The 24,835-nt window shown below is 36.6% G+C and overlaps 2 protein-coding genes across 3 annotated transcripts; one reads left to right on the top strand and one right to left on the bottom strand.

Annotated features, from left to right (window-relative positions):
* Positions 1 to 2,562: 2,562 nt before the first annotated feature.
* Positions 2,563 to 9,553, top strand: LOC135676672 (NADP-dependent malic enzyme). Its single transcript, XM_065188118.1, has 19 exons — positions 2,563 to 2,787; positions 3,975 to 4,095; positions 4,180 to 4,254; positions 4,352 to 4,503; positions 4,578 to 4,683; positions 4,829 to 4,894; positions 5,030 to 5,125; positions 5,210 to 5,281; positions 5,385 to 5,468; positions 5,774 to 5,872; positions 6,289 to 6,336; positions 6,505 to 6,558; positions 6,631 to 6,729; positions 8,069 to 8,158; positions 8,242 to 8,319; positions 8,403 to 8,477; positions 8,585 to 8,675; positions 9,005 to 9,133; positions 9,227 to 9,553. The coding sequence occupies exons 1-19, from the start codon at positions 2,639 to 2,641 to the stop codon at positions 9,313 to 9,315; spliced, it is 1,773 nt and encodes a 590-aa protein (XP_065044190.1). The 5' UTR covers positions 2,563 to 2,638; the 3' UTR covers positions 9,316 to 9,553.
* Positions 9,554 to 13,591: 4,038 nt separating this feature from the next.
* Positions 13,592 to 23,995, bottom strand: LOC135676671 (uncharacterized). 2 transcript variants are annotated; one of them, XM_065188117.1, is made up of 10 exons: positions 23,734 to 23,995; positions 22,778 to 22,857; positions 22,615 to 22,692; positions 20,358 to 20,470; positions 20,197 to 20,262; positions 18,420 to 18,521; positions 17,796 to 18,342; positions 16,323 to 16,528; positions 15,990 to 16,153; positions 13,592 to 13,895 (listed from the first exon to the last, which is right to left on the bottom strand). In XM_065188117.1, exons 1-10 carry the CDS (start codon positions 23,883 to 23,885, stop codon positions 13,748 to 13,750), a joined length of 1,656 nt encoding a protein of 551 aa, XP_065044189.1. In that variant the 5' UTR covers positions 23,886 to 23,995; the 3' UTR covers positions 13,592 to 13,747. The 2 variants fall into 2 exon arrangements, with proteins under 2 accessions (XP_065044189.1, XP_065044188.1); XM_065188116.1 differs by having other exon boundaries at positions 22,778 to 22,860; positions 23,734 to 23,984.
* Positions 23,996 to 24,835: the final 840 nt, after the last annotated feature.

The raw sequence follows: 24,835 nt of genomic DNA, 5'->3' as shown, positions 1-24,835 counted from the left end.
AGTAAATATTCTATTAATTAGAAAAAAAAACCACATCTTCTTGGTAGGGTCACAAGTCTCTTCCACCCAAGCTTCAGATCAATTACAAAGTAGTATAGTACTCTAAAAATAAATATAAGATAAAAATATATCAGCAACTACACATGTTGGTAGGAACCTCAAAATAATCATTAAAATAATCTTTAATATTTATAAAATAAAAATAAATATCAATAATTTAATAAGAAATTATAATATATTGATTCATTATAAAACTTATGCATCAGAAAAACGATGATAATTTCTTACATAATAAACAAAATCATGCATCAGCCACATGCAACACATATATAATAACAAAGGCGTACATCACCCGATGGTGCACTCTCCTAATAACGGATGTAGAGTCATATTCTACGGGATGGATTTCTCCCAACAACGGATGAAGATAATCCATATCGCACTCTCGATAGCGAATGAAGTGGTATCGCTCACCCACCCAAGTGGGAATACATTCTTCCTAACAGCAAATGGAGGAACCGTCTAACCATAATAACATCTGACGACCCGCTAATCCCTGAAGGGAATCGTCATACTTGCCCTCGGCAGGGATATATAAACATCCATGATCATTCATTTAGACTCATTTATTCACTTACGCATGCATCAAGAAATCAATATGATTAAATATTATGAGAGACCATACTTGATGTAAATATGCTAGACTATGTTCATTAATAGCTCTGCATTGTGATGGGCCCGCATCTCCTTTCACATGTTACACTTCCAAAGTGAACTATTAGCTTAGTCATATCTATTACATGATAATAATAATATCAATATTTAAATGATATCTATTAGCTTAGTCATATCTATTACATGAGAAAAGTAGCAAATCAATAATTATTTTCAAATGATATCTCTTGATAAATCATTTAAATTCATCAAATCAGGTATGAAATATCAATCTCTCGATAGTCCCGAATCAACCAACACTCTAATTGGAATATCTCAATTGATTTAAACTAAACTTAATTTGATTATGACCTAATGGAACTAACCTCAAATCCTTATAGAACCAATCTGAAATGACTCTGTACTGATCTAATTTAGATTTAATTGATCTAGATTAAATCAAGTAGGTTTGAATTAGTCAAGTTAGTTTGGAATAAATTTTTAAGAAACCTTAAAAATATATATTGAATCCCTAAATGATTAATATTTTTATTTTTAGACCATTAAAGAAACTATTTTTAGTTGATGGAGCACTTATAAAAACTATTTTTTCTGATTTTTTTTATTTTTGGTCAATTTATTATGAAATTATAAGTCAAAAAATTTCGTTTATTGTTAAAACTTGTCACATGAATCCTTGATAATATTTAAGTGGTTCTATGATAAAAAAAATTTCCTTGAACCCTCAAAATATTAAATAAATAACTTTTTAAAAAAAATTAAACTATTTATGCCTAAATTTACCCAAATTGATCTATTAATATTTTAAAAAATAAAAAAGAGTCATTTAAGCCTACACAACTCATTTTCGAGGTCTCATAAAATTTTAGACCCAAAACATAAAATTTGACCCTAGTTACACTAATTTTGAATAGGAGTTATACTGTTTTTGGATCATATTCAAAAAACAATATCATAATCGTATTCAAAATCAGTGTAATTAAAATTATTCTTTCTAAAAATTTTAAAATTTTCATCAAGCCTTGTCATTGACTAGAGAAGCTCAAAATAACTAATTTTTCAAATTTTGGACCATCGAAGAACCTATATTTAGTTTTTTTAAAAATAGGTCCTTTAGGTTCAAAAATTGAAAATAGGTTCTTTAATGTTCCAAAAATAGAAAAAAAAAAAGAAAAAGAAAAAAAAAAAGGTCATTTTAGGCTTCTCTAATCAACTACTAGTGTTTTATATAAATTTTATATTTTTGAAGAAAAAACTTCAGTTCCATTCGGATTACTCATTTTAGACTAAATTCAACTTTTTAAAGACTAAAATTAGTAAGATACATATTTTAGTGGCTTAAAATGTAAAAAGATGTATTTTATTTTTTGTATGTCATTTTCAATATTTTCCTTCGATTTTGGGAATTTTTTTAGATTTTCATTATTTATTTAAATTATATCAATAGTAGCATAATATTATAATTTACTTTATATTCAGTGATCCGAATTTTATTTTGTTTTTATAATATATTTATGGTAATTTTTATTTATTTATAATTTGATTATTAGTTTCATATTAGTTTTTATATTTTTACTATTATAAATTGATACATTAATATCATTAATTTTTTTTATTCTGAATCGGTCCAATATTTGAGTTAATTAAATCGGTTTAATAAAGAATGTTGGTTCAATTGAATAATTTTTTTTCTCAAAAAAAAGGGAAAATGACAAAAGAGTCATTGAGAGAAATACAAAAATTCTAGAGACTCTCCCTGAAAAAAAGAAAAACTAATATGGGGCCGGCCACGGAAAAAAAAATAATATTAGGGATTTTTTTGAAGGGAGGAAATCGTCCTGTAATCTGCTTATTATGCAATGGTATTCATATAAATTAAGTGGCAAGTGGCTGCGGCCTCGGTGATCGGCGTGTTGGTCTTCCTTCTACTTCTGGATCTTGCAGAGGCGACTTCGGACGAGACATGGAGAGCACACTGAAGGAACTGAGGGCGGAGGGGGAATCGGTGATGAAGCCTAGGTGCACCGTGGCCGGCGGCGTGGAGGACGCCTATGGCGAGGACCGGGCCACCGAGGAGCAGCTCGTCACGCCCTGGACCGTTTCCGTTGCCAGGTCTCGTCTTTCGTCCCTTGATTTGCTCCCTCGCTCATCCGACGTTTTCTTTTCTTTTCTTTTCTCTTGCCGAATCGAGCTGGGGTTACTCTTCGACCACACTTTTCTGGTGATGTCGATGAACTAAAACAAGAGATCTTTTCTGTTCTACTGAAAATTTTCACCTGTTTTCGTTGGGGATTACTCCCTAACTCCACTTTTTAGAGAAGCTGGTGGAAGGGGGATGGAACAGAAACGACGGAAGATGATATTTTGAGGATTTCTTGTTTTTATGTATACTATGGAGATCACTCCTTAAAACAACTTCTCTAATGAAGTGGACGCAAGTGCAAAAGAAGCAAAGTAAACAAAAAAAAAAAAAAAAAGAGTCTTTTCCCCTGCAATGAGTATCCTTTACTTTTCATTTGTTATGTCTTTTTTGTTTTATTTGGGTCGCTGGATCTTCATGATTTTTTTTCTCTTAAAGACTTCTTTTTTAGCAAATATGATTAAGCAAAAACATACCTTGCTATGTATTCATCGGACTACAATCTTTCTCCTATATTATGTAAATACATAATGATTCAATTAATTTTTATTCGAATAGGTGACATTGAAGTATATTAGATCTATAAGTTGGATTTTATATGCAAATTCTTGATGGCCTGGTCTTCTTTTGTTTTATCATGGGTAATGGAGTTGACGCATGCCCCTTTGCTACTTAATGCCTTTCTAATTTTGTTGGATCGTCTGGAGTTGTAGAAAGACTGAAGCAACTGTACTTTTTTTGGGGGGTGGGGGTGAAATGTAAGATCTAAATAGAAATCTTACCTTTTGTTCTGTTTATCTGCATTTCACTTCCCCTTGTAAGTTGCTCTTTGCGGACTCGCTCGTTTTTTCCCCTTGACCGATTAACAACAGATTTCTTTTCTCTGACAGATTACTTGTCCTTCGTTCTTAAACATTTTCTCACAACTTTGTTCTTTTTCTTTTTGTAAATGAAAACAAAAATGATAAGTCCATGGTTAAACTAGCAACTACTAGTGTATTTATTGATCCGGAAAAGGAAATTTTCTTATACTTTTTCTTGTCTAGAATTCTCTTTTTGTAGAGTTGCTTGTTTTAATTATATTTGTTTAGGTACAGTGATCTGTTCTGTTAAGATCTTGCTGAAATAGGTAAATCATAAAATTCTATATTTTCCGCAGCGGATATTCTTTACTGAGGGATCCACGATTCAACAAAGGGCTTGCCTTCACTGAGAAAGAGAGAGATGCTCACTACATACGAGGCCTCCTGCCTCCAGCATGTATCACCCAAGAGCTTCAGGTCTAACAAAATTTTATTTCATTGACCAAAACTTTTATTGATACATAATGAACACCACTTACTGCTTTCAAATTTGAACTGCAGGAGAAGAAGCTCATGAATAATATTCGACAATATCAACTTCCTCTTCAACGTTACATGGCAATGATGGAACTTGAGGTATTTGCAAACAGCTTTTATTAACCATTTTTAGGTGAATTTGGGCTGTCGGTTTATGACCAATTGGTCTATGGATATGTGATACTTGCTTCTCCAGGAGAGGAATGAGAGGCTCTTTTACAAGCTTTTGATCGATAATGTGGAAGAGTTGCTTCCAATTGTTTATACTCCCACTGTTGGTGAGGCTTGCCAGAAGTATGGTTCAATTTTTAGGCGTCCTCAGGGCCTTTTCATCAGCTTGAAAGAGAAGTAAGATATCTTTCTACGTCTCTTCTATATTATGCCATCTTTTGTCAATTAAGGATGGGTCTTCTGTCTTACAGGGGAAAGATTCTTGAGGTCTTGAAAAACTGGCCTGAAAAGAGCATTCAGGTTATTGTAGTCACAGATGGTGAGCGCATTTTGGGTCTTGGAGATCTTGGATGCCAGGTTAAAGATTTTACTGCAGTTTTGGCTATATATATGAAACAATTTTGAAGGCTCTGCTGGTTTATTTGTGGTGGGATATTATACGTCAATATATGTTTGATCTTTTTGCTGATATCTTCATGATTTGTTTCCCGAACTTATGCAGGGAATGGGAATTCCTGTTGGCAAGCTTGCCTTGTATACTGCTCTTGGAGGAATTCGCCCATCTTCTGTAAGTGCTCTTTGCAAGTTGGGTTTAGTTGCATCTCCTGGGTTCTTTAAGCTATATAGAAAACAGTTAATTCTCCTCTCAGTTTTCCATTTTTTCTGCCTGTAAGTGTTCCAACTATCATTTGGTACTTTTTAGTGCTTACCTATCACAATTGATGTTGGGACCAATAATGAAAATTTGCTTGGGGATGAATTCTACATCGGCTTACGGCAAAAAAGAGCCACTGGACAGGTACCATCTTTGAAAAAACTGTGAGTTTACAGGTATAGTGTGCAGTTTGTTGTCTTAAATATTTGTTTCATATGTATGGTGTAGGAGTATGCTGAGTTACTGCATGAGTTCATGACTGCTGTTAAGCAGAACTATGGGGAAAAAGTCCTTATTCAGGTAAAATGCACTTGATGAGATATCTCAGTTATTTGAGGACACTTGCTTTCATATTTATGTTCCCTTGATTTTGCTATGGATGACATTGGTCGAATGGTTCTAGTTTGAAGACTTCGCGAACCATAATGCATTTGAATTGCTTGCAAAGTATGGCACAACTCATCTGGTTTTCAATGATGACATTCAGGTACCAGCGTAGAATTCAATCTTCTGAATCTTTACTTTGTAATGCTGAGTAGATGATATTCTAGAAATAGGGAAATAACAGATATGCTAATGGGTCATTCCATGGACACATTTCAATTTTGAAGGGCCGACCCTTCCAAAGATGAAGATCCATTTGGGACTGTTACCAGCCCCTAGGATTTCTTATCTCTTCCAAAGATGAGAGATAAGAAATAAGATCCATTCATGGCTGTAACGAACCCTTCCAAAGGGTCATTCCTTGCTGTAATATCTCATCAAAGTCCACCTTTTTTCTTGTTACTACAGGGAACAGCTTCTGTTGTGCTTGCTGGACTTGTTGCAGCTCTGAAGTTGGTTGGTGGAACATTGGCAGATCAAACTTTCTTGTTCCTTGGTGCTGGGGAGGTCAGTCTCCTTGCTTTGCTTTTCTTCTTTCACTGAAAATGCAGACACTTTTAACTTATTGTTTGCAAAACCTTTCTGGAACTTTACTGTATAGAACATTTTACTAGTACTAGCACCATACTTGTTATTAAGTATTCATTTCATGGTGCCAAGGATAATGCCTAAATAATTGAAACTGTGACTGTTAGAGTCACGTTTAGATGTCCTTACCTATCTCATATTATTTAGTACTTGGGGACTTCTATATTTACAGGCAGTATTCGATATGTAAAATGAGTTGCCATTTTCTGAAATATTGTGCTTCTACAATGACATTTTCTAACATTTAAAGTTTGTATATTAGATCTGATTAATATATTTCAACTACTGACAAAGCCTGGTTTTTAGATTATTACAGTTATTTATGGTATTTGCAGGCTGGTACTGGTATTGCAGAACTCATAGCTCTTCAGATGTCAAAAGAGGTACTGCAGCATAAACCATCGAGTATGCCCTCATAAATTTCCACGAGTACTGTAATATGGGCAAACATATATCTGTACATAAGATTTATTTAGAACATATCTGAAACTCTGATCTCTGTTTTATTATTTTTTTTGTGACAATTAATGAACATATTGTCACTGCTGTAGTCTAAAGTACCATTAGAGGAGACTCGGAGGAAGATTTGGCTTGTAGACTCAAAGGTATTTAGCTAGTTATGCTTCTGTCTGTTGGATTTAGTCAATTGTTAAAATAATGCAAAGGTCTCTTTGTAGGGTTTGATTGTTAGTTCACGCAAAGAGTCTCTTCAGCACTTCAAAAAGCCATGGGCACATGAGCATGAACCTGTCGGTACCCTCTTGGATGCTGTGAAGGTGCAAGAGTCTCCCCTCATGTTTCATTACCTTCTTATATATGAATATCTGTAGGAATATCCTGAATGTTATTTTGTTATCTACTCCTTGAATTCTTTACTGATGCAGGACATAAGATGGTCTTTTGGTGCAGGAAGGCCTGTTTATAGTGATGGCAGCAGGTCAAATACCTGCGACTTCACCTGAATTCGAACTTGAACCCAATTAAATATATGAACCTGAATTTTACCCAACAAGGATGCAGGATGTAGATGGCCTTTAGGTGCAGGAAGCCCTGTTCGTAGTGATGGTAGTGGGTATAAAGCCTCCACACTTCACCTGAACCCGGACTTGAACTCCATTTACTTCGTATCCAAACCTAAATTTACCGAACATGGATGCCTACCTTCTATCCGGAACCCGTCTTGTGCTCAACTAAAGGGTTTCTAAACCATTGTTTGACATTTTGGTTATTGTTCTCGTCTTGTCCTTGGTCAGACTGGTATGGTTCCAGTTAATGAGGTGTATATGGGCACATTGTACGCCAGGACGGATCCAGTACCCTTTTTAGGTCCATGCAGATCTAACCTAGTTCTAGCCCCAAACCATGCTGATCTAGAGAGATTAAACGTAGACATGCATGGATTGGAGCTTCAATTACGTGTAAGTCAAGCATGAATCTTATATGAAGTCCCTAAATTAAGTCCTTGTAGGGGTTCAGATTTACCTAATTTCGAAGATATTAGCCACTTTAATCTTCAAACATTCTCCTTGAAAAATTAGGCTTCTCCAACAATTTTTTGAATATAGAGAGATTTGAATAGGAGGAAGAAGGTTTGGGAAGAGGATTGAGACAAGAGAAGGGAAAGAGAGTTGATGAGGGCTGGTTTCAAGAGTGAAAAAGGGAGAGAAGACAAAAGGAAAGTGAATATAGCTGTGAGGACTGAAATGAAGGTTTGTTAGCTTTCTTTTACACCTCACAAGAGACACCAATGGGTCTCTTTGAGGTCCAAAGGACTGTAGGTAGTTCTTCCACTGTTCAATTAGTGCACTATCACTTACTCTTGGTTCTAGGCGATTGAAAAGGAATGCCCAAGTGGCCGGTTTACCAATTTGATATATGCTCGAAGTATATATTAAGTTCTATACATCACGTTCTCTTAGTGTTGGTGATAGACATGGAGGTTAACAGTTCTAGAATCCAATGTACCAGTCTTTGGGTTTCTCCATCACAAGTATACATTAAACTTATGCCTTATGTATCATATAGTACCAAATGATTATCTCTGTATTGCTCCATAACTCTGGAGTGTGCGAACCAGTTAGGAATCCTTACATCAAGTTTGGTTCCCTTTTTTAGGCTATCAAGCCAACTGCATTGATTGGCTCGTCTGGAGTGGGAAAAACCTTCACTAAGGAGGTCGTTGAAGCCATGGCCTCCTTCAATGAGGTAGCACTATTTCCAAAATTCTTTTATCATGTGCTAGTGAATAATAAAATGAGTTACCTCTGCTTTTCTTTTGCAAAATGCAGAAGCCTATTATTCTAGCTTTGTCAAACCCGACCTCACAATCTGAATGTACTGCTGCAGAAGCATATAATTGGAGTAAGGTAATACTTCCATTTAACTATTTTGCCTCCATGACATTGTTTGTAATCAGGTTCTATAGTTGAAACTTCTTTTCAATTGATAGGGGCAAGCAATATTTGCCAGTGGGAGTCCGTTTGATCCAGTTGAATACAATGGCAAGACTTTTGTGCCTGGCCAGGTTCCTCATTCATCAACATACCTGTGATTTCCATCGATTACTTACATTGCTGATGTTTGGAGACGTAGGCCATGGCTCATCATGTCTGTTTTGTTGTGTGCTGTCAGGCAAATAATGCATACATCTTCCCAGGATTTGGTCTTGGCTTGGTGATCTCAGGAGCGATCCGCGTGCATGATGACATGCTCCTTGCAGCCTGTAAGTTGAAGAGGATTTATAACTGTGACTTTCTTCCAAAAATGTTTGTTTCTTGAAAAAAGAAAAGAAAAAGAGAATTGAGGTTCACAATCTTTAGTTAGAGATACCTAGTGCTGACCACTGCTTGCTAACTTTTCCATGGAATGGTTATGCGAGCACCAGGTATGACATAGGGATATATCTCTTGGGTGTGCTATTATGCTTTGCTTTCAGTTTGTTCTTCTTCTTAGTTCAGAAGTGCACATGGATATGGCCATATGGATTATACCCTCTTCCATCGGTGGTTTATGAAATCTAGTCTTTTCTAACCCTCACTTCTGTTGAAACAGCGGAAGCTTTGGCAAACCAAGTGACACCGGAGAACTTTGACAAGGGGTTGATCTATCCACCCTTTTCCAACATCAGAACGATATCGGCACATATTGCCGCTAACGTTGCAGCTAAGGCGTACGATCTTGGTACATTCTTTTTCATCCTTCATCCAATGCATTCCTTCTTTTCCGATGGTGCCTTTGCAAGATTTAGGCATTATTTGTTTGTACAAATTATAGGTTTGGCAACCCGGCTGCCACGTCCGCAAAACTTGGTGAAATATGCAGAGAGCTGCATGTATACCCCTGTCTACCGCAGCTACAGATAAATTAGCGGATGTTACATTGTCGCTGTTATGGCTTTTATGTTGTAAAATGCTTTGTAGTTTTGAACTGGGGATTGTGTCGCTGCAGTTAATAAAGACTAACTTGCAGAGCTGCCTAGATCTGCAGTTGTCGCCTGCTTGCTGCAGATGCTGTTTAACCCCTCGTCGGAAGTGGAAACTGTGCTCAATAAACTACTGCTTGTCGGAATTCTGTCTTCATAGTACATATTATTTTTGCTGAGTGTTGACTCTGCTTAATATGCACAGGGAATACACATGTCAACGATCTTTTAACGATCGTTGACATGTCAAGGAAGGAATTGACGGGCAGACAGACATATTGTGTTTAGTTTTGCCGTGGAATCAATCTCGTTCTGACCACATACGTATATGTGCGATGAACCTTACGAGCAACAACAAAGCCACGGTAATCAAAATCCGAACTAAACCGGCTGGTCGGACAAAAACATGGGATGCGCCGAATAGCGAACCAAAATTAACTTAATTATTTATTTAAAAGATATTTACATCAATCATGAAATTGGGATTGACTGTTCTAACTACCAATGTTTATATTAATAATATTGATTGATACTAATTATTTTTTATATAAATTTTTAATTAATTTTAGTTTTTTATAAATCTTTTATTCTATATTATTTTTTAAAAAAATTAAGAGTCGACTAGAAAGTTCCCAATTTCAAACAGGAGCATTTGGAAATATTCTGCTTAGACACATTTGGCAAATTGCAGAATTTTTATGTTCCTATAATTTGGAATTGCCTCTCGAGAGTTGTCCGAGACAACTTTGATAAGCACTTGGAAGAAGTAAGTTATTGGGGCTTTTGCCTGACTGCTCGTGAGCTGCTGCGTGTGCCTCTATCGTTTCGGCGTCACCCTCCCTCTCCTTCGGCTCATCCACTCGGGTGACACGACCCTTTCGGTTTTCTTGTGGAATCTCATTCTTATCATATATACCGTAGATAGTGTTGGTGAACAAATATCGTGGCCGATGAGTTTGTCCACAGGTCAATGTCGGGAGTCTTCTGTCGGCTGAGTTGGATGCCGAGGTCGACCGAGCCCTCACGACGGGGCGTTGATCAGCGTTCCTTTGGGTGTCGATCCGAGCGCCGCGTATGCTGAGCTTCGTCTCCGGAGTGATTGGCAGCTTGTCTTTGTGATGTGGCCGCGCTCTCGGGAAAGTATGCTGGTTGACGTTGGTCGGGATTTGGGCCTATTGACTACTCTCCTTCGTGCGCTGGATGGCGATTCTCGGGTTGAGACGCTCGTAGGTCATGGGTGGCCACTTTCCTACAAAAATGGCCCTCGTTGAGTGCTTCCCGACGAGTCCCCTCCAACGAGCAAGTTAGTGGAGTATTCAATTAATTTTTTCTCTCTTTTTTTCTCCGAGCTAGATGCCGGCCAAAGGTCTTTATATTAGTAGGTGGGTCGGTTGTATGCGGGTTAGCATGGTGGATGTGCCAAACAGTACCTTGGTATGGATTCTGACTTGGCATGTCTCGGGGGGCCGCACCCTCGGGATTCCCGAGACATGACGTGCCGAGCAACACCTTAGTACGGATTCTGACTTGGCGTGTCTCGGGGGCCATGCCCTTGGGATTCTCGAGATGTGATGTGTCGAACAATGCCTTAGTATAGATTCTGACCTGGCTTGTGGCGTCGGTTGTGACGTATCTTGGACCCAAAATATGCCGTATCAGATAAGTAAACCTTAAATAGTTGGATGGATGGATCGATTTTTGGATAAACCGTATGAACATAAAATCGATCTAATTTTATATTATAATAAAAAAAATTACCTAAAGACTCTCTAATTTAAAAAAATTATTATTTATTAAAAAAATATATTTATATTAATCATAGAATTACGATTGACGTGAGAAATAAATTAAAGCATATAATTTTATAGTCGTTACATACGGTCGTCGCTTCCCTGTTCGGCTAACCCAAGCGATCGATCCCCGAGACAGCAGCCGAAGAAGAGCTCCTGTCTTCTCTTTCCCTGCATCTCCCACGGCATTAGATATGAAACTGAATTAAAATAAGACACACGAGAGAGGAATACAAAGATCGGACAGTGACCTCAAACAGTTACTTTTTTTTATTATTTTAAAAATCTAAAAAATTATCATATATTTTTTCGCCCAATTCAAAACCTATTTCCCGTCAACTGTCTGTCATGTTTTGTGGATTGATTTTTACCCCCCACAAAAAAATACACTATATTGTATTTTGTTTTAAAAATATTATAATATTTTTGTTTCGAAAATATTATCACATCAATATATAGTTTTCAAAAATACTATACAAAACACTATATAATGTTTTTTGGTTAAGAACCAACCTATAAAACACTGTAAACAATTGGTAGAAAAATCTTTTGAATTAGGTAGAAAAAAAATGATAACTTTTTGAAAGAATATTTTTTGAAACATTAAAAATGGGGGATGACTGTTTGAGAATTATTAAAAAAAAAACAAAAAGGGAGAGCATCATCATCCAGGAAATACCCAGAGAGAGAGAGAGAGAGAGAGAGAGAGAGAATATTTTCTGAAACAATTGCCCTTCTTTAAACTCGTTTTTGGTAGCTTAAAAAATATCGATAGCTTTCTACATTACTTAGTTCCATCTCTTATACAGTTTTGAACATGTTAACTCCTGAGGCAAGCAATTCAAGCAGGCTACTCTCTATCTGTGGACTTTAAACTCCATAGGTAGAGGTACAATAAGTCAATCACTTTATGAGAAACATTAGCAAAAACAAAATAATAATAATAATAATAAAATCTTTACTGCTTGATGGTATCTTTCCGAATTGTTTTGACTCTCTCAAAACACATTAGATTATTAATAGTAAATTCTTTTGTTAAATAAGTCTATCTCTCTCTATCATGTATAATATATATACACAGAAATGGATATACAGAGTGCAGCTCGTCCAAGGTTGACCTGATGATAGGTCAATCTCTGAAACCTATTAAAATCATTGGCACGCTCTGTAGGAAAAAAATCAAATCAAATCAAATCAAAGCTCAAAACTGCTCCGATAGATTGACAGTGTGTGTGTCTCCATTATAATAAGTTGTTAAATTATTATGATAGTTTTATTAAATAAATGCCCCTATTGATCCTGAAAGACTTGAAGAAAATAAGTTTAATTATTACCGTATTTTTTTAATAATTATTATTATTATTATTATTATTAATTTTAGATGATAAAGCGAAAGTAAAGTTTTTCGAGTAGTCTCGTCGAGTAGTTTCGAGTAGCCTGATATTGTTATAAATAACTGAATATAAATGCAGAACTAAGTATACTATAGTCGATTAAGGATCAAACATCGAGATTCATGATACAAATGACATTTACAAGCTAATGTCATCAACATGTGATGATTATTAAAATAATATAAAATTAAAAAATGAAGCTCTAAATAAGAACTTCTTTTTTACTTTATATATATATATATATATATATATATATATATATATATATATATATATATCATCATCATCATCATCATCATCATCACTACTGTTGTCTAAAGCAGCGGTAGAAGAAGAGAGTCGGAAGAAGATTTGGCTTGTAGACTCAAAAGGTATTTAGCTTGTGTGTGTGTGTGTGTGTTGGAATTAGTGAAATTGTTAAAACAACAAGGGAAAGGTCTCCATTGTTATATAGCTCGCTCACGCACACACACAGTGTGTTGGAATTAGTGAAATTGTTAAAACAACAAGGGAAAGGTCTCCATTGTTATATAGCTCGCTCACGCACACACACAGACTGAGAGTCCCTTCATCTCTGACAAATTAAAATTTTAAAGTGTAAGACATGAATCCTAAAGGAAACAAATGGTTGCTCATATATTTTACCTAATTTCCAAGAGATTAGCCGTCGGATCTTCATATAATTCTCCTCGAAAAAGTAATCAACAGCTTACTCTTCTTGCTAGTTTTATTTGCAAACGGGATCACTTATCCCACCGAGGCTGCATGAATGCCCGAGCGGCCAGTTTTACCAATTTGATCCATGGAATCACCCTCGTTTCTCTCTACATCATCATCTTGTTCTGTCGATGGTGGTGATGGACGATGGAGATTTAACAGTTCCAGAACACACTGTTGTACCAGTCTTTGGGTCTCGTTTATGCCTCTTATGTTATCATTTAATACCAGATGTTTATGTACGTGATCAACCGGGCACGCTCCGACTTGGCAATGACGACCGAGATAATGTGACTCTGCCCTCAACACATCTATCTAGTCGTAAAAGCAACTCCGCCCTACTCGAGATATCATCATCAACATAGAGAGTAGTAGTAACAAAGTTTTTAACTCGTACACACTACTACAGTTTGAACCAAAAAAGAGAAGACAACATTAAACTCACTTCTCCCTTTTGGTATTTTAATTGGCTTCATTCTCTGTCTTTATGTGTATCATCTACAACCGAAGCACTCCGGATTCCCCAAAACGACTTTGGAAGAAGATGCTTTTTTGTGGCGGTGAACAGCCAGCCTATGTTTGAACCACACATGTCACAGTCTGCAATAGTCCATGCATACCTGCATAAAATTGCACTTTGATCACAAATGAAAACACCCTCAATAAAAAGGAATAATGTCGCCATCCATTTCAACATAAGCAAATAAAAGCTAAATAATTGCATCAGCTTAATTATTAATTGCATGAGAAAATAAGCGCCAACGACACAATATTAAATGCCACAAGTATACCACAACAAAAGCATATCTATAAAGAGAAACTTGTTTCATGAATAACTTGGAAACAAGCAGCTGATGGAAATAGAAATACCAAAGCAAGCCATTTTGTAGCATAGTTACTGGATCAACCCCCAAAACTATTTATTGGCTTTTGCATTTACCCTATACTTCACATGCAAGCTGATTTATATAACAAAAAATACCATGATGAGGTTTATCCTTTGATGAGTTTGAATCAATGAAATATAATAATTATTTGCTACAGAAATATCATCAATCCATATGATTGCTAATTCTCTAACAAATATCTGGTACTTCTTCTAATCAATTACTCTCTAGCTACTCCTTATCTCATTATCACTTTCCGTACGTTTTTTTCTCTATACTCAAATTCTTAAAAGATTGATATTCTGTTAAACATACAGAGAAAGAGCACCTAAGTTACCAAATATTTCTATTTTCTCATATTGAAATTATTATAATCATCATGTTTTGCAAATATATATTAATTTTATATTTTCCATTTTTTGCATTACTTTTTAGACTGATCTCAATCCCATCCCCATTCATATCTGATCTGTTTTGCTCGGTTCTGTTACAACTAGTCCACTGTCAAAAGCATGCACCTTCCCAAAATATAAAGCCAGAACACAATGCCAAAGGATTCTAGTTCAAGCGGCACAAGTGTGTGGCCAACTGCTAGAACAACTCATGGCAGGGCCACACCTGTCGGCACAGCCAGCCAGAACAAAGCGGATGAAAAAGAAAAGAAAATATGATGATTAGAAAAGGAAAACTAATAATTCATATCCATTCTGCAAGTTGCCACCGCATGTGCTCTTCATCTTTAATAGTTCATGGAAATGTGTCAGCCGTGGAAATCCTTAGAAGCCTAGAAGTTGGCAGAATTTATGACGCAACTCCTGAACCCCCAAAATATCAAGCACGATATTGAAAATGGTAGGCCAGACAAATTTAATTAAGCCACTGTGATGAGATTAGTAGTACTTTTGGTTTGGCCAAGAAAGCACACAGTATCTCAAAAGGATAAGCATATCCAGGTCCTTTTGTTCCAATGCCTAATTTGAATTCTCACCCAAAATGATATGAAAGGAAAACATATTAATCATTGATGATGCCAAATATGAAAATCTGTGTTTCCTCAAAGCTTATTCACAATCAAAGAACATTTTTATATGAGCCCATAGAAAAAAATTATCAAGTCAAAATTAATATATAGATCAATAATAAGCTTAGCGATTCCATTTAGCTATAAACTCATACATGCCATGTGAGATCAAGCAATGGTGAACACAGATGGCCGCTTGTCAACCAATGCAGCATCTGCAGTAAGGTCTTGGGGCAGAAAGGATGGAGAACAATAGACTCTTGGACCTAACCCAAGTTAGACAAACACAACCGTTAATAGAACAGGATTCTACATGGCACTGGAATGATAGCATGTAGTTGTATTCATGATTGCAATTAAGCCACCCCAACGTATATGTCCATACATTAATCAGAAACCAAATTCGGTTGAAGGTTCTTTAACTAAAAGAACTCAGATTTCCTTTGATAGAAAAATCCAGATATTCTTCAGTTACAATATTGAGATACAAGGATTAAGACTACTGGATCCAGATGCATGTAAAAGGTTAGTGGTGAACATCTTGGTGCTAGATAGACTAAAGCTCTTCAAATAAGAAAAGATTAAGTCATAAATGACAGAACAAACAATCATTTCAAAAATGTCACTGCAGAGATGTAGAGTTGGTAATTCCTATATAAATTTGATGGTCTGATTGGCAAGAGTCTAAGAAGAAATTTTAAAAAGAAAAGCTTTTGTTTTATGATTTTCAAATAAATCAATAATGCATCTATAAGCCACATCAAGATCATGACAAAATTGGCTAATAAAGAAACGTATCTCCATACCCTGGAAACCAGCTATGTTCTTTAACAGGGCGACCACGAAGTTCAAGCCCACTTGCACAGCAAACAGTTATGGTCTCATGAACAAAACCATGTGGATTCACATAAGCATTGAGGGGGCCATCACTAGACATTACCACCATATCACTTCGTTTAGCAATTAAAACCTACAAGAAAAAGAGAAAGTCCTTAAGATCACATATAAAAAATACCATACAGCCACAATGACTTCACTTGCAAAGCATATCACTCCCTAAGTGAAGCTGCAACGAATGTTTAAACAGATCACAGCGACCTAACATGCATCTTGCTAGAAAAGAGGTTAAAGATATATACCTGACATATTTTGCAACGTATAAGATTGAAGCCATTAAGTAATTGAATTTCCCTTCGCAGTCTATAAGAAATTCCATCAATCTCTAGCAGCTCCTGCCTTGTTGCTTCAGACATTGGAAGTTTGCTGGCAATATAAAATGACAAAAGATCCGGCTTTCTTGCATGGTCGTCTAACCTTGGGTTTCCTATTATCTTCCTCCAAAGGTCTGCAAAAACAATAGCATATCATCTTAAACAAGATCAAAAATAATAAAACATACAGGAAAAATCAAAACAACTGATCGTGCAAATATTGGCAGATTACTCGGTTCTCAGCAAATAATGTATGGCAGTGTGAATATTGTAGCTCAAGTTCTTCAAAAGAAAAGTGCTCAAGTTCTCTCTGTTCAAATTTCTATACATGAAAACGATAATGTCTACAACAAAAGGTCAAATAGAATGCCACAAATGGCATTATCTGCCAGCATTATGAAGAGTGAAGTTCTTTCTAACACAGAAACTATCAAAAGTTAGCTTCTCAATTTGGTTCAACAAAATTTGGAGAACAATCAACTTGAGCTCATCCTGCAGTGATCTATTTTCTGTCATACCGCTTCCTCTCTTCACAACAACATTCTCTTTTCCAGACAATGTACACTCTAGTTTCCACTGACCTATTCCCCAGTCCTGTATACATGCATCTCTCATATAAATATTTTAGCATATCTACATTTGACCCTAACAACCCAAGCTATTATATGAGAGAAATTTCTCTCTTAATATTCTCTGATTGTCGGTGGCATTCTAGCTGAATTTTACTAGTCATTGAAAACCCATTAATGTCTAGTATGAGGGAGCAGTAATCTTGGGACCTTATAGGTGGCTCAAATTCTCTAACAAGTGTAGAGAATGAAAATAAAAGACAAACTGGAAAGCGTAAGACACTAAACATGCCAACTATTACAACAATTTTCCAATTAACCAGGCAACAAGTTCTAATATTTACAATAGCTCATCAATCAGAGACTAATAAACCTTGGACAAAGGATATTTCAGCGGTTCTATCAATAAATATCTCTAGGAGAGCCTAGCACGAGCAAACCCATGGACTATGCTAGTAGAGGTTCTGCATTCCATGGTTGAACACTATAGAAACTGAGTGGCATATATGCCAACTTATATCATACACAAGACCAATAATACTTTCAAAACAGTAAGATTCATGTCATACGACTATAAAAACACTGTACTGGTTGTACAGAACCACCCAGAATTCGTATGAATCCCAATAATTTGAAACATGGCAACAACAAACAAAAAGAAAACAAAGGAAACTGTGTAATAACAACTTATGGTAACATGCAACTATCCCTTTTCTAGGGATAGCTCAACCATACAAAACAGATTTTATCTTTACATGCTGAGATTTACGAGTTGCCACTTTATGCTACGACCACTTACAACAGTTCACATGCATGAGAAAGGTCGTCTTACCTGCAGCTCGTCGAGCAAGTGAATATGAATCATACATTTGGTAAGCCCAGTAAGGTAAAAAGGTCATTGGGGCATTGAATTGCCATTTTGACTCACTAGTGGCCAAATTGCTTTCCACTTTTTCACCATCATCAGACCTTTCTCTTGGGGACCACTCGATTCCATACTTACAAGATTGACTTGATTTGCCCAATATTTTTGAAACAGAATTTTTGTGCCTTCCATTCTGCTCATGCATAAATTCCTCATCAACACTTGATGGCTCAGCAGATCTCTCAAAAATACAAGGAGAATCACCAGAATCACTTGGTGAAAGCGACACTCTCATGTCCATTGAATGATCACTTGTGATGCTACCATAAGACATACAGTCCCAACTAGTTTCTGCATCCTCATGCCCATGCTGCTTAAAAGGAGAACCACTCGAACATGTAACATGTGCAAAACTGGGCCTCTGAAAGTTGCTGATTGAAGCTAAGCGTGCAAATGCTTCCTTTGGTGTTCTCATTGGAGTATCTTCCTGAACAATTTGGACCTCTCCACATGGCTGTTGAAAGAAGGGTAACCTTTTGTTAGTCTTCTGTGAACAACAGGGCCAAAAGGCGTGAATATTGCTGAACTCACTGCTCCTTCAGCATCTACCCAGCGGCGTCTTAGTCGAAAGCGTTGTTGACCACGAGCAACTACATTCAATGAACCATCATCTAGACGGCGGTATTGTCTTATCTAGCACCGCATGTAAAAGATGTGTGACTTAATACTGTACTTTTGGACAACTTTCACAGAGGGATGATAATATTAACAGACCAAAATTAAATCGAAGGAAGTATTTAATACACAACCGACAGCACATAATAAAACTTTTCTTACTATTATCAAACGAATTAGCAAAAAGACAATCAAGAAGTCCAAATGCCAGAAATAAAAATTTAAAACAAAGATACCTATCAGAAAGTTATTCACACAGGGATTTTAAAGATCACTTCAACACTTAAAAACTTATGAAACAAAGTATACTTTCCATCATCTTGATGGCAGTAGTCTTATCTAGGACCGCATGAAAAAGACATGACCTAATACTGTACTTTTGGACAACTTTCACAGAGGGATGATATTATTAACAGACCAAAATTAAATCGGAGGAAGTATTTAACACACAACCAACAGTACATAATATACCTTTCTTACTATTATCAAAAGAATTAGCAAAAAGACAATCAAGAAGTCCAGATGACAAATGAAAATTTAAAACAAAGATACCTATCAGAAAGTTATTCACACAGGGATTTTAAAGATCACTTCCACACTTAAAAACTTATGAAACAAAGGATACTTTGCTTTCCTAAATGGCAGCAAGTTTCAGCAAACAGTACTATCTATTTCAGATAACCCATAATCAAGAAGCCACATATGATAGGATAAACACTTCTATTGCATAAGAAATATTAGAAGGTAGCAACAACTAAAATAAACTTCAGGCTGAAATTGAACTTCTCAGTTCCTGGCAGAATATTCCTGGAACACCTAGTCTACCAAAAATTCACATTCATAAAGGCTGCTATTTAGATTATTCAGCCACAGGATATATTCAGGCTGCTCTTCCTTGATCTTAGTGATATATTCCCCATATAAATGATAGTTATACCGAAAGATGAAATTCCAATCACCACTCCAACATAACTTGCTAATCAAAATAAAACATATGACAGAAGGGCCATGTGATTACAAAGACAATTTGTGTGTGGTAATATTCAACTAAAATAATTTAACTTGAGATGTGATCCTTAAATAATTCAACAACAACAACAATGATGATGACGACAAGCCATGATATCCCAACTACTGCTAGATCTTTTCCCAGCAGTGATACAGAATTACATTTCTAGTTAAATTAAGAGCATTAAAAGAGTTAGAGAACATTAAAATAGAAAAAGGGACACATTATTACACGTTTCAATTCTAATGCTCCTTTTAACTGCATAAAAGCAGATAACTGCCAAGTGTTCATGCCTTCCAAAATCATAATGAACCATAGACTGTATAGTTTTTTTTCTTTGTCAATTCATCCTCAAACAGGTACAGAATGATACTCCTAAAATTATTAATCCTAGGCTCCTGTTAAGTAAATTTTCAACTTTAAACCTTTACCATGATTCTAAAGTGCATTTTCTTATTAAAAACTAACTTCTAGTAATCAAATAAATCTTTAAATTTTACTACCTTATAAACAAACTAAATGATATTTGTTATTCAATGCAAGCACAGATGGCGTATTTACCTGCAACAGTTATAGTTACACTACTTGAGGGAGGTTAACAATATATTTTTTTCATAGTGCTGGATCTAAAAGCTACAAAAACATAAGCAAAATTTCTATTTACATGTGTAAACAAATCCATACCTCTGCAGTAGTCCCAGTCAAGGCAAAACGAAGTCTTCCATCATCTGGATGCCAATGAACTCGAACCTAAACCAAATTTTAAAATAGTCATAATATGCTATAATGCAATGCCTGACCCAATAACCAAATAATTAAAAGATGAAAAAGGAAACTCAACATACCACACCTATTGTACATGGCGCATCAGATTGGCTCAGAGCTTTTTCCACTGCAGCTATAAATCGTGGTTGAATAACACGAAGAGGGAGTGTTGCTTCAGGAAACAAAACAACCCCTAATGCATGGCAAATTTAATAAATTATACTGAAAAACTAGCAGCGCAACTCAATCTTTCATAAGAGACTTGGCCACACAAAAGAATTAGACAGAAAAGAGCATTGCATGTGCTTGAAAATGGGATCCAATCACAACATATGAAGTGAACATTATCGATGTACTGAACACACTAAATATACAACAAATCCTTATTCAGGAGCTCTGTGTGCATCACTTTTTGCTCCTCATACAATTTGCCAAACAAAACAAAGTCCCTTCTTTGAAAATATCAAGTTAGCCTAATTCTAATGCATGAAGAATACAACAAAGGCAGGCCAAAATTTTCAAAACTTGACTCCAAAAACAATGAAGAAAAATAATTTTAAAAAAATCAATAAACCAAATGCAGCCTTTCAAAAACTATGAATCTTAAGACCAAACTCAGTTGACAAGATAAAGAGATGGGCAAAAATAAGGCCAAAAACAATGCTTCACGGATGTTTTTCTAGATGCAAGTATCAAAACCAATTACATGCCAGCTATAATAGAAAGGTAATTGAATTAAACTCATTGTTCGGAACTTTGGCAGAATAAGACATCAAAACCAAATATTCCATGATATTAAAAACTAGTTACATGTTTCAAGTATATGCATAATCTGTAACATCCCGATTAGTCCCACATCGAAAGTGAACAAGATTAAAATTGATTTATAAGGATCTGATGAGTATACTACTTTCAACTTCAGCTTAAATATTTTGATAAATGGTTTGGGCCAAATGAAGTTGATAGACCAATTAACCCATCATGCCCAGGTCGTGACATTTGATATTAGAGCCGACTTAATATGCTAGAGGTTAATCTAGACTATGCTTGACGAGGATATCAAGCTCATGAGTGGGGAAGATTGTAACATCCCGATTAATCCCATATTAAAAATGGGCAAGATTAAGATTGACTTATAAGAGTTTGATGAGTGTACTACAATGAACTTCAACGTAAGCATTTTGAATAGTGGTTTGGGTCAAACGAAGTTGATAGACCAATTAGCCCATCAGGCTCGGGTCGTGACATAATCGGGCAACGAAAAAGCATTCAGACAATTTCTCTAGAGAATAACTTTGTTCAAGGTTGCATGTCATAATATTCGCCAAAGCCTATAAAAAGAACATTTTATAGCCTTCAGCGGGTGCAAAATGAATGTCCCAATACTAACACCACTTTTAATTGCAAAGTCACAGGGCCCTAAGTCGCCATGCTTAAATTAAAATGCAGATGTCTAACAAAATCTTCCATTTATATGTCTTGGCAAGACTAAGCTTAAGCCCATATTATGCTTCAGGTTGGTGAGTTCAAGCAACAAGTTCCATAATAAACCTTGCAAAAGCATCACAATGGTGGATAAATATAAAAAGGTAGAGAACATTTTCTGGTAGTGTTCTAAAATTGTCCATATCATCTGTTACAATGAATTCAGCAGCTGCACATCCTATCACATGTATGATAGAGACTTAAAAAGTGTTCTGGAATGACAACCATACCATAGTCTCAAACCAGATAGAGCGACCTGCTACTTCAAGATGAATAGCAGCCACTCCAAGCCCGATTTCATTGACCTTTTTTTTTTCTGTCACAGTGTGAGATATACTATAGCATTTTTGTATGATGATTTAGTGAGCATTGTCTACCATTTACTTTGGATCAAAAGAATCATGTTTTCATCCCTTTATGGTCAAAATTTATGTCTGGTTGAAAGAGGGCAAGCCTTGGTGCCACTGTAACTGTGTCCTAGACAACAAGGCTTGGAGTCATGGAAACAACTCTCTACTTGCAAGTCTAAGACTTTGTGTATTGACCCATCTTAGACCCTGCATTGATGGAACCTCAGGCACTAGGCAGCTCTTTATAAAAGAGACTGATTATCTGTCACAAACTGATGGAAACCTCATGACTCAAAATTCAAAAATTGCGACAGTTTAAGTCATTGAGAAAATTTTTCCTCTTTTTGTGTTATCTTCAAAGGCAAGTTCTATTACACGGAAAAGATGATGACCTCAGATAGAATATAAATATAAATAATGCTCTTAAAGTGGTGGTGGCACTAAGATCGCTAAGCTTTACATATGCAATCTTGGTTTTATAATAACTAATGTCAACATCTACCTTCAAGATAGAACATTGGAAGGTTCAAGATTGCACCGCCGTCCAAAAACAAAAGTCTTCCATGAGTATCATCAACCTCTGTCACAAAAAAGGAACTATAAAGTTTTAAAACGGCAAGACAAAACAACACTACTTTCTGGACAAACAATATAAATACAATTACCACCAAGATATGAATGCAAGGAAGCCAAACAAGTATTGTATGTGAAGCCACCAACTGGACCAGCCCCTCGATAACCATGACTACTTCACAGAAAAATGCACTCTCATTAGAAAAATGAAAAGAAAATCATGCATCTGCTCATAGTATCTGTGCAATCAAAGTTTCTCTCTTCTTTTCTTTTCATAAGCCCATAAACTCTGGTACCTCTCTTTAATTACCCCAGATCTCCAGGTCTTCTTTTTTTAAGACAAAGAGAACTATCTCTAATGAAATGATAAAGAAGCAATAACAAATAAGGATTTATGTCATGTGTTAACTCTCTCCCTCTCTCATTCGCAAACCAAATTGGCGTAAGCTAAATAGTGGCACAACAAGGCCTTTCTCACATGTTGATAGAAGTAGAAAAAGAGAAAAGATAAACAAATTCGTGGACGTTCCAATACTTCGCTCCACAGCACAAGTGAGAGACGTATTATTACAAAATGTAGGTGAAACAACAGGAAACAACAACAGGGAGAAGAAGAAAAAGAAATCATTAATTCCAAAACTTCTGTCCAATCCTAGGGCAAAATATTGAACTTCAAATAAACACCGTTGTAAGCCAAATACTTCCACCTTGAAATATAGTGGACTCCCTGATACTTCGAATTCTAATGATACCAAAGAAAATCGAGGTCCATCAAAATTAGGGTTTGTTATTTCTTCTGGATCAGCTTTGCGGTGGTTAGAGCGGCATTTAGCCCTAACATCTAACATCCAAGAGACCATTCTCCCCGCATCTAACATCCAAGCTCTAGAACGCAATCGTCGCGAGGAAGGGGAAGGGGGTCCGAACCTAGCAAAGGCAGACGAAGCCAAGATCCCAAGAACAAAGTAAACCATCAAACCCCACATCTATCATCCAAACGTAGGGCACGATCGCAGCTAAGAGACCACCAAGGGGAACGAATCCAAACCTGGTGAAGGCGGAGTCATCATCGTCATCGGAGTCGCCGTGGTGGTTGCTGTCGACCTCTTCGACCTGGAGCTCCTCCATGTCGAGCTCACGGATCTGCTCCATTTGAAGCCTTTCGTGCTCCAGCAATCGCCCCTCATCCATCTCTCGCATTCGTCTCTCTCTCTCTCTTTCTCTATCTCTTTCTCTTCTGTGGATTTCTCTGAGAATACAGAGTCACGAAGATGAGACCGCTTTCCCTCTCGAAGACTCGTATAAATAGATAAATAAATATGGATATAGATATCTTCCTGTGCACAGCGCATACGGTGACGCTATGGATTGATTTGTCAGCGAGTAACGATTCCCCATACAGATTGATACATTAGTAGGACCCACGAGACAGCAACAACTATGGCCATCGCTTCCCCTGAACGAGAAGGGTGGGTATATGCTTTGCCGTAAACATAGGTGTCCTCTGCTGATAGACTCGGCGAGTGGGACTGCCGCGCGTCCAGTGTGCCGAATCCTCAGTATGCCCAACGCGGCTTAAATCAATGCCCACTCCACGAAACTGAACCGATGTGCCGTCTCACGGAGACCCCCACCCAGAATGCTCGGGCGTCGCCGATACCAGCCAATGCGAGGCCCTTCTTGCATGTTGTGCATCTCGACAAAGTCACGGAGTCGCACCTTCATGCCTCTTTCCCGGGGAAAAATACACTGTTCTTAAAGCGAACCCTAGATAGTTAATTGAAAAGGACCAGCTCACTTGGGGTCCATTTATTCTTTGGCCGAGAGGAGAACTCCATGACAGGATTAAAGATAATGGATGATAACATATACATACACATAATGATATATTGTCCTATATCATCAGTTGGAGCTATCGAGAAATAATAATACCTCATCCATGATGTCCTAATCCATGACCAAATTGGCATCCTAAAATAATTAAGACTGGGAATCAATCCCTTCAATTTGCAATTAACAAGGGCCGGTCACGCACCGAAACGACAGAGATACTCCAGCTTCTTTCGGTCGGCGAAGTAGACGGATAAGGGTGCACTCTTCCAACGCAATAAAATCAGCACATTCCTCCCGTGTTCAACAAATATTTGTGT

This window comes from Musa acuminata, chromosome BXJ1-6 (genome assembly GCF_036884655.1).
Source record: "Musa acuminata AAA Group cultivar baxijiao chromosome BXJ1-6, Cavendish_Baxijiao_AAA, whole genome shotgun sequence".
NCBI lineage: Eukaryota > Viridiplantae > Streptophyta > Magnoliopsida > Zingiberales > Musaceae > Musa > Musa acuminata.
Note: the sequence above shows the minus strand (reverse complement) of the source record. Positions and strands in the feature narration are given on the sequence as shown.